The sequence below is a fragment of the Tamandua tetradactyla genome, chromosome 3 (assembly GCF_023851605.1).
Source record: "Tamandua tetradactyla isolate mTamTet1 chromosome 3, mTamTet1.pri, whole genome shotgun sequence".
In the NCBI taxonomy this organism is placed as follows: Eukaryota; Metazoa; Chordata; class Mammalia; order Pilosa; family Myrmecophagidae; genus Tamandua; species Tamandua tetradactyla.
In genome coordinates, this window is record NC_135329.1 from 183142408 (window position 1) to 183152022 (window position 9615).

General features: G+C 49.9%; 1 protein-coding gene across 1 annotated transcript; it reads right to left on the minus strand.

Moving 5' to 3' along the window:
* Positions 1 to 1986: 1986 nt before the first annotated feature.
* Positions 1987 to 6354, minus strand: FZD5 (frizzled class receptor 5). The gene is made up of 2 exons (XM_077154889.1): positions 5727 to 6354; positions 1987 to 5453 (listed from the first exon to the last, which is right to left on the minus strand). The coding sequence occupies exon 2, from the start codon at positions 5203 to 5205 to the stop codon at positions 3448 to 3450; it is 1758 nt and encodes a 585-aa protein (XP_077011004.1). The 5' UTR covers positions 5206 to 5453; positions 5727 to 6354; the 3' UTR covers positions 1987 to 3447.
* Positions 6355 to 9615: the final 3261 nt, after the last annotated feature.

A 9615-nucleotide genomic window follows, 5' to 3' on the forward strand; every position in this document is an offset into this window, starting at 1 on the left:
CTACCCCCCTTGGTTTTTCTGTAGAACACAAAAGTGAAAGAAGCCTCTTTAGCAGGGGTAGCAGTTCATTAAAATATACAACTACATTTCCTAGCTCTGGGGTTCCCACTCTGTACTTAAGAGTGCAGGTCACGGATGCTGTTATTAAGGTCTGATGTGTGATCCATGAGGTTTTCTCCTGGCAGCCGGTGTCAGGATTAGTGTAGCCCTGGCCCAGGAGGAAACAGCCTAATGAATACCAACTTTGAAACAGTGCTGTCGGCACATTATTTCAGCTTCTACATGGGCACAATTACGTACAACACACACACACAGGCCCTGGTCACTAGAACCAGTCACATGAAAACATGACAAAAGGTTTGCAAGGATAAACCAAGAAAAATTATTTCCAGCCAATTTAGACAGCTTTGAAATGTGAGCAATAGTATAAATTAAAAAGACTCCCTAAAATCTGGTCAACTGATTTCACTGGGAAGTCACCTTAGTTCCTCTAAACAATTTTCTGTCTAAACCTCTCCCTAATCTTTTAAGTGACTCACTACTGCTTAGAATTGAACTTAGAAAAAGAGAGCCCTTAAACTGTGCACATGGGACCAAACTAGACCCCAGGTCCTCTCCAACTCTGCAAAGCTGGCTGTTAAGAATTTCTAGCTATCCCCTCAACCTTTCATTTTATAATTGCTTTCATGGGTATAGACTGTTTCCATAAATCAAAATGCAAATCTGGTGGAAAACGAGTGTGATGGAAAGAGGGGGCGAACATACCTACATCAGGCTTCTCTCTCCTGGGTAGGGAGTAGGCTAGTTAATGTTAACAAGACTTTAGGGAAGCAGGTGGGCTTTATCTTAGTCTCTTTTAAGGGATAAGGAAAGGGAAAAGGAGAGCAGGGATGATAACAGAAACTGAAAAAAAAAAGGAAGCACAGGTACCTCTCAAAGTTGGAACAAGTACCGGCTCTCAAACATGAAGGAAACAAGACCCAAAAAAGCATTACCTGTATTGCCTCACCTTGGCTTAGCAATTATTGTTTCACTGGTCTAATTTTTAAAGTAAATTTTTATTTCAGGTTTGACACATGTGAAAATAAAAAAATTTAACAAAGAAATCATTTTCATCCATTTCATCTCAGATGTTCCTCTTTTAGAGGAACTGCACATGATCCCTGGATTCTTCCGCACACAACGAAACAAAACAAAAAACAAATGAAAGAGGTGCAACTCAAATTAGGCACAAAGACTGAAGGCAGCAGAGCAATCTGTACACTGTCTGGGAAGACATAGTAAATGAGGGAAGGAGTCAAGGTGATTAGACAAGGTCTTCATTTAAAAACAGGAGATGAATTGCCCCACAGACGGGAGCTACTGCAGGTGCTGGGAAGAAGTTTCTGAATAAAGAGAATAAGACACACACAAAGTTTTATAGCTATGTGTACCAGGTTTTGTTAAATCCACTGAAATTTTAATTCAAAGAATAAGTGTATAACAGCACTACATTTTTATAACTGAATAGCCTGAAAGTCCTTAAAAGTATATTAGTCTTCTCCCAGCAGCGGAAATGTTAATTCCCAATGGGAACTATGCATTAATCTACTTAGTATCCATGAAGTAAAAACTGAACTGGGCTTAAATTTCACTCTTCTAACTTTGTTAGAAATGAAGTACAAATGCTTAGACTCCAGTTTTTTCCTATGGAGGCTTTCTCAAATTCTAATTGCTTTGACCATTTTTGCTTCCTAAATTTACCTTCCACTCAATCCTGGTCATGAATTTACATTGGCATTTTGCTGGCCGATGCACTGCCATTCCCTTCCCCAGAAATGTCTTCATGCTCTTCATGAATGAATGGTTAAACAGATTAGGAGAGTAAACAATTTGCTAAAAGCAAAGAAACCTCTGTGTGTGTGTGTGTGTGTGTGTGTGTGTGTGTGTGTGTGTGTGTGTGTGTGTGTGTGTTTGTGTCTGTGTCTGTGTCTGTGTCTGTGTCTGTTTGTGAGTTCATCAATATATGGGCCCTCTCAGGGAAACAGGAAATATATATACATTGAAGTGGGGGGGGGGGAGTGGGAGCTAATTTATGCACGTGTGTCAAGGCTCACTTTTTTTCAGGGAATGGAGGGAGCCAAGTCTTGCTGCTTTTGAAATTATGTGACTACAAACTAGTCCAAAGTCCAGGGACACTTATTTTCCCTCATTGCTGCCAATGTTTGTTTAAAGGTAGCCAGTTTCCTCCCTTCCCCAACTCCCCAGTTCAAGCACCTCATTCAAGGGCGGGTGTGGTTTCTAATCACAGCTCTTCTGGAGAGGAAGAATAAGAAAAGGAAAAAAAGACTGTTTAACATGATAAAGGAGGTGGGATGGGGGTAGAGCAGATAAGAGAAGTGTTGGGAATTTAATTACTAAAGGTATAGCTATTTTAGTCCTTATTGAATCAAAAAAAGAACCCCTTTAGCAACTATCACCAAGTACTTCCAGAAGAAAGGAGTGGGTTTACTTTGACCAAAATTGTAAGACAAGTTCCTTTAAAAAAAATAAGTAAATAAGGACCACTTAAGCCTAAAAAGAACCACCCACTCCTCCTCCGGTACAATACTGCTGTCTCACCTTGTAGATCCAAGCTCAACCTATCACCGTGCTAGAGGCTCTTACTATTCCAAATATTTATTCCAGACACAATAATGCTACCTTGGACATATTCAAAGGCTGATGCTGTTGAGAACGAGAATGATTACAAGCACTACAGAGAAGAAAACTGAAGTTCAAGAAACACGGCTACAGTTGGGCACCAAATCGCTCAACACTCCCCAGCCGGCTCAGTTTTGGAAGGCCCTGAACACATCCTGCACCCTTCCTAAGCAAACCAAGGGGTGTCCCCTAACTTAGGAACTATAATAGGGACAAGCTGCTCACCTCAAAGCATCCTGGCTGGCTACTTTATTAACAGTGGAAAGAGAAACTAGCTGAAAAAACACATCCAATTTCCCAGTCCTGACAACCCAAACTTTTACGGTTCACTTTCTAAATACACACACACACAATATTTTCCCAATTTAGACCACACAGTTCAAAAAATCCTGAACAAAGTGGAACCACAGTATAATGCCAACCATAGGCGTGTAAGCCCTCCCCCCAAACAAAGGAAAATTTTGTTGCTAAAATGCAACAAAGTTGAAAATTAAAATACATATAAATTAAAGACAGGGATCCCTAAAGAAGGCGGTAAGAAACGTAAAACAGAATGCACATGCGCTGAGCCCCTGTGAGAAGTCCTGGGACAGACACTCCCTTTAACTGCCCCCTCTCCCTCTCTCCAAGTTGCCCCGTGGAAAGGGGGGGGGGGAGGCCGCATCAGCACCAAGAAAGTAAACGGAAGTGACCTTGGCAACGCTACCAAACAAAACAATCCCCCCTCCCTCGACAACCCGGCCCCCGTGCGTCGGCTGCGGCCTCCTACACATGCGACAGAGACACCTGCTTGTGGTAGGCGGGGGCGGCGGCGGCGGGGCCCAGCGGCCCGGTCCTGCCGGTGAGCGCGGCGCTCGCCTCGGCGTAGTCCCCCGCCGCCGTGGCGCCGCCGTCCTTGTGGCCCCGCCGCGGGCGGCAGCAGCAGCGGCTGGTGAAACGCCGCCACGACTCCACGGTCTTGCCCGACCAGATCCAGACGCCTGACGTGATGCCCACGACGAGGCACATGAAGTACTTCAGCATGAGCACCCAGTACTCGGGCTTGGCGCGCGGCTGGCCGGCGTCGGGCCCGGGGCACGCGCAGGTGAGGGCCTCCTCCCAGCTCTCGCGATAGTGCTGCTCGTACAGGTAGCAGGCCACCACGATGCTGGCTGGCACCGTGTAGAGCAGCGTGAAGATGCCGATGCGGATCATGAGCTTCTCCAGCTTGTCGGTCTTGGTGCCGCCCTGCTTGATGACGCTGCGGATGCGGAAGAGCGACACGAAGCCCGCCAGGAGGAAGAGCGTGCCCACCAGCAGGTACAGCACCAGCGGCCCCAACACGAAGCCGCGCAGTGAGTTCAGGTTCTGGTTGCCCACGTAGCAAATGCCGGCCACCGGGTCCCCGTCCACGGAGCTCAGCGCCAGCGCAGTGATCGACTTGACACTGGGGATGAGCCACGCGGCTAGGTGGAAGTACTGCGCATAGCCCGCGATGGCCTCGTTACCCCACTTCATGCCGGCTGCTAGGAACCAGGTGAGCGACAGGATGACCCACCAGATGGAGCTGGCCATGCCGAAGAAGTAAACGAGAAGGAAGACGACGGTGCACAGCGCCGGGCCCGTAGTCTCGTAGTGGATGTGGCTGTGCTCGCGGCTGCAGGCGACGCTGGCGTGGCCCACAACCAGGCGCACCAGGAAGCCCAATGACACGCAGAGGTAGCAGGCAGACAGGAAGATGATGGGACGCTCGGGGTAGCGGAAGCGCTCCATGTCGATGAGGAAAGTGGCCACTGTGGTGGAGGTGGAGATAAAGCATAGCACAGACCACAGGCCGATCCAGAAGGTGGCGAACGTGCGCTCGTCGGGGCTGAAGGACGGCTGATAGCAGGGCACTGCGCAGTTGGGCACCTGGCCCGTCCGCACCTTGTTGTACAGCGGGTGCGACTCCTTCAGGATGGGGACGAAGGGTTCGTGGCACTTGCACACCGACGAGCCCCCGGGGACACACTCGCCCCCAGAGGCCAGCGGGCCCGGGAGCGTGGGCTTGGCCGGGAAGGGCCTAGGGGGCGCCGTGGTGGCCTCGCTGCGGTTGTAATCCATGCACAGGACCTCGGCGTCGCGCCCCAGCACTGGGAGGCGATCACAGCTCATGCGCTCGGGCCAGGCGAAGCCATACTGGCGCATGAGCGGCGAGCAGCCGGCTTTGGCGCGCTCGCACACGGAACGGCAGGGAGGCAGCGGCTTGTGGTAGTCCGGCAGGCAGATGGGCGTATACATGGAGCACAGGAAGAAGCGCAGGTCGGGCGAGCAGTGGATCTCCACCAGCGGCCAGAACTGGTGCACCTCCAGGCCCGCCTCGTCCTGCGTGTCGTGGTTGAACTGGTTGGGCATGTGCGTCAGATTGTAGCCGATGCCGCGGCACATGGGCACCGTGATTTCCTGGCACACCGGGGCCTTGGAAGCGGCCGCCGCCCGGCCCGCCAACTGCGCCAACAGCAGCAGCAGCAGCGGGGGCGGCGGGGACGAGTCAGGCCGAGCCATCGCCCCCTACCCTCCCTTCGCCTCCCGCAGCCCGCGCGGGGCCAAAGTAGGAAGGAAAAGGCGGCCTCTGGACTCCCCTAGCCGCCGACTCGTGTGTGTGGCACCGGGGCTGGCAACCTGTTGGTTTATCTTTCTTTTCAAGAAAGCCGTCCAAAGATAAACTGCTTCGGGAAGGCGCCGTCCCCGCTGGCAGAACTCAGCAGCTTGCCGGATAGGGAGGGTTGGGGCCCAATTCCAGGGAAAGGACTCTTAAAAAAAAACGGGAGGGGGGAGGAGAAAAAAATCGCAATCACTGCTTATTACAGGGGCGTGAAAAACTCGCCTTAAACCGTCTCCAAATCTCAAAGTTAACCTCTCTCTCTTACCTCCCTTTACCTGGAACCAAATTACTGACCCCCGCCCCCTTTCCTGGCTGGGCCCTCAGGCTGTGTGCGCCCCGGGGTCAGAGCGCTTAGTCCCGCAGGGAAAGGGCAGAGGGACCCGGAACAGAACAAGGAGAGGGGGAAGTCATCGGCTCTCACCTCCTCGAGTCCGGCCGAGAGAACAAGACAGTCCGCAGCCAGTCTAAGCCCAGGGTCCTCCGTCCCTGAGACACTTCGCTCACTCAGAAATGCAACGCAGAGCCGGCCAGCGCCAGGAAAGTTTGGCGACAGGTTGGGTACCCGTGGCGGGGGCACATGGCAGCAGGTGTGGGCATCTCAGGGAAGAGGGCGCCACCCGAACACGGTCGGCGTAGGCCGATCATTCGCCCTCTCCTTCTCTGGGGCTCCCCGCATGATCCAGACGGGGCAGGGGCAGGCCGTGCGTTTCAACGGGATCCGGGCGAAGGGCAGGCGCACTGGAAAGCACCTGGGCGAGAGGAAGGGGTGCGGCGGCCCGGGGATCCCGCCGCCTCACGGCACGGCGAGCAGCCGGCGCTGGCCCCGCCGGGACTGCATGGTGAGCGCCCGCCACCGCGTCCCGTGCGCCCGCCGCTCGCCTCCTCCCCTGCAGGGGGCTCCGCGCTCCAGCAGACTCTGGGGGACTCCTCCCCCGTGCTCTCGCACCCCTTCGCCCACCTCGGCGGCAGAAGAGTTACGGCCGGGAGCGGACCAGCCTCTCTCGCCCCGCCCGGGTCACCTGCCTCTAATGTCCGACGGGAGGCCCCGCCCTGGCTCCGCCCCCATGCGCCTGGGCTCGGTTGGTGGGCCGCCCAACCACGCTCTCCGCACGTCCCCGCCCACTGCCCCCGGGGCTCGGCCTCTCCCCCGGCGCCCAGAGTGGGCAGCCGAGGACCGCTGGCCAATCGTGGGCTGGGGCGCGATGGGGGCGGGGAGAATGCTAATCACGCCGCCTTGAAAATCTGGGGGGCGGGAAACCCTCGCCGGAATCACTCGCGAGTTTTCTCTATTAGCGGCTGTGCTTGCGGGACTCACTTTCCTGTAATGCTGTGGCTTCTGAATCTCTGCTTCGGCGCCACTACCAGGTATCCCTTCTGCAGTTCATCATTCTTACAGAGCCCGGTGTTTGTTTGAAACAACTGCTCAAAGAATAGCTCTTAGCCGTGGCACCTGTCTCGTCTCTGCGCTGTCCATGTGCGGGCTGAGCTTACGTAGAAGAGGTAATACTTATTGAGCCCCCCAGTCGTTTGCCTCTTAAAACAAGATTTCAAATCCTTACAGTTCTAAGACGGGCAGTCTTTACAGTTGAAGAAACTGAGTCTTTGAAACTTGACCAAGGCAACCCAAGAATTAATAGCTTTCCAAGAGAGCCGCAACTTCCACAGTTCACAGCCTGCTTCTCAGCGCCTGGCACATAAGTAGGCGCTTAAAGGGCAAACCCGGGATTCGAACCCATGTACTTGGGCAGCCGCATCCACAATCCTAACCGCTTTCCCCTATACTTCCGGTATCTCCCAGCCTTCAACCTTTACTTCTGTATTTCGTAACAAGCCCGTTGTGATAAGAAAGGGATTTTCTTTCGGCCCCTGGAAAATTCGAGAGATGTTAGTCCTTATCAGTCGAGGTTTATAATCCAAGGCAGTTCCGAAGTCGCCCACAGAGACAAGCCACACAGCCTCGTGGCTTTGTGGTGGGCAGGGCGCCGGGCCTCCCTGGGGTGGCGGCCGCTAAGCCGTTCGCAAAGCGCTGTCGGGGGCCGGAGGCGTGCGGTGCAGCCGCGGCTCGCAGGAGACCTGCTGGGCGCCGCGATTGCAGGGACACACAGAGGCGCTCTCCAGATGGGTTATTATACTGCAAGTTTTAAATGTCCTGAAAGTGCCTCTTTTCTACGTGTTCTAATTAGGTAGGAAGACTGAGGTGTTTAGCATACTTGAAATTCATTCACACGCATTCAAAGAGGGTTTGAATTGTTTCCTGCCCCCTCCCTCCTTCCTTCCACTGGGAAGAAGGAGAAAATAGGCTGGAGGGCCTGGGGAGAGCTGGAGGACCGAGGAGTGTGGACTAACCAGCTGAGATCGACAGGCAGCCGTAGAAGATCTTCTGTCCTGGATCCCGTTGGTACGGACTGGGACATTAAATGGTTCATTAACAAGGCTTTGTGGGAAATAATGAAACATGTGTGTATTGATCTCAGCCTCAAAGTTAAACGGAGTAACTATCAGACTCTCTTCACAGGCATCAGAAGAATTAGTAAATGGTAAAGATGTTCATTACAGTTTTTCAGTCAGTAGAATTCTACAGGTGTTCCAGTTTAAGTGCTTGGCACTCTGGGCTAGCAAACATGCAAGGGATAGAAGTGATAGGGAGTTGAAAAACTATGGAATAGTAGTTTAAAAGAAAAGGAAACCTTGGGTGGAAAGTATGTGCAGGCTATGAATATGCCAAGAGGACTGTCTCAGTCTATGCCCTTTATGTACCGTGTGTATTACTGGGGATGGACAAATGTTGACTAATAAAAATTATTTGAAGTTGGAGAATGTTAATCACTCACACTGGAATTTAGCCAGAATCTTTGTGTTATTTCACTTGGTTCTGACACAAATGATGTTATCCACTGGCTTGTAAATCTTATCTCTTCTTAATTAGCAGACAAATGTTAATTTGGGTGAGCTCTACTAATATAGTAATAATAGCAGAAAACTTTGTCGAGAGGAGATTCACTTTGCATGGTAACTTTTTGTATAGCTTGAATTTTTAAAATATATATTAATTCTTCAATCAAAAGATGAAATATACTCACTGTATACCATGTATTAGGCAGAGTGCTAAATAATTTATATATAGATATTAAAGATGACATTTTTAAGCACCTAAGACATTGTCAGGCATTGTGCATTTTATTCACTTACCTATCCTTTCATCCATCCATGCTGCACACAGTCACTTAACAAATATCAAACTTCTGAGTCAAAGACATTACTGGACTGTTTAACACATTTCTACAAAGCCAAATTCATGAAATTCAACTGAAATTGTTGTCCAAGGTGTGCTTGTTAATTGACAGGAAATACAGAAAATAATGGTATGTTTCACGTAGTGACAATCCAAATGGTTAGAAGTTTTGACTTTAGATTTTGTCGTTAAGGAATAGGAATTTTTAATCTCCCTAGATTTATTTTGATCATACACATATTATTCTGTTGAGACACTTGAGGGTTCAATGCTTTAAAAATGAATGGTTGGGTAGCTTTTTAATCCCTGCAATATCTTGGTAATGGAGCCTGGAATAGTACGCTGCACATAGATGGCCCTAAATCTGTATTTATGAATTAAATAAATGAATGAATGGCAAATGAGATTAACTTTTGCAATTTTAGCAACACTGGCATTAGATGCTTGAATACAGTAAGGCTTATGAGCTATAACTCAGAGGTTGACCATACCCTGTTAAATGCAGCATGAGTACAAATCCTGATGCTGCTTTTACCAGCTGTGCAGCCTCGGGCATTTCACCTAACCATTGCAGGCGCAATTTCCTCATTTGTAAAAATGGACTTGCAAACACTATTCTTGATAGAGTTACAATGAGGAACAAATGAAATAAGTTGGTAAAGGGCTTCGAACCCTGTCTAGCACCTGATAAGTTTATAGGAGACTTAACTCTTCTATTGATAGTTTCTGCTATGGATCAGCCTATTTCTGTTTTCTCAATTTTCTATATTTTCTTTTGTAAAGTAGTTTAATCATAAAAAAGTAAACAGTTACATTTTTTACATGCACTTTATTTCTGAGCACACTCATAGCTGTCACTGCTATCTCCAGCTCTTAGATATTAGCTAAATTGAACACCGAAAGCATAGATCATTTCAGTTGTCCAGGATCAAAGTGCATCCACCTGATATCAGCAACCAACAACCAGCTCATGTTTGTGTTTGTATTTGTGTGTGTGTGTGCACACATGTGCTAGAGACCCACTGACTAGGCTCCTTCACAGGTCTTTACAGACTGGCTCTTTAGCCTGTGGTAGGAC

Bases quoted from the DNA above. Each gene is read 5' to 3' on its own strand.
- FZD5 (XM_077154889.1), bottom strand. From the start codon at position 5,205: ATGGCTCGGCCTGACTCGTCCCCGCCGCCCCCGCTGCTGCTGCTGCTG.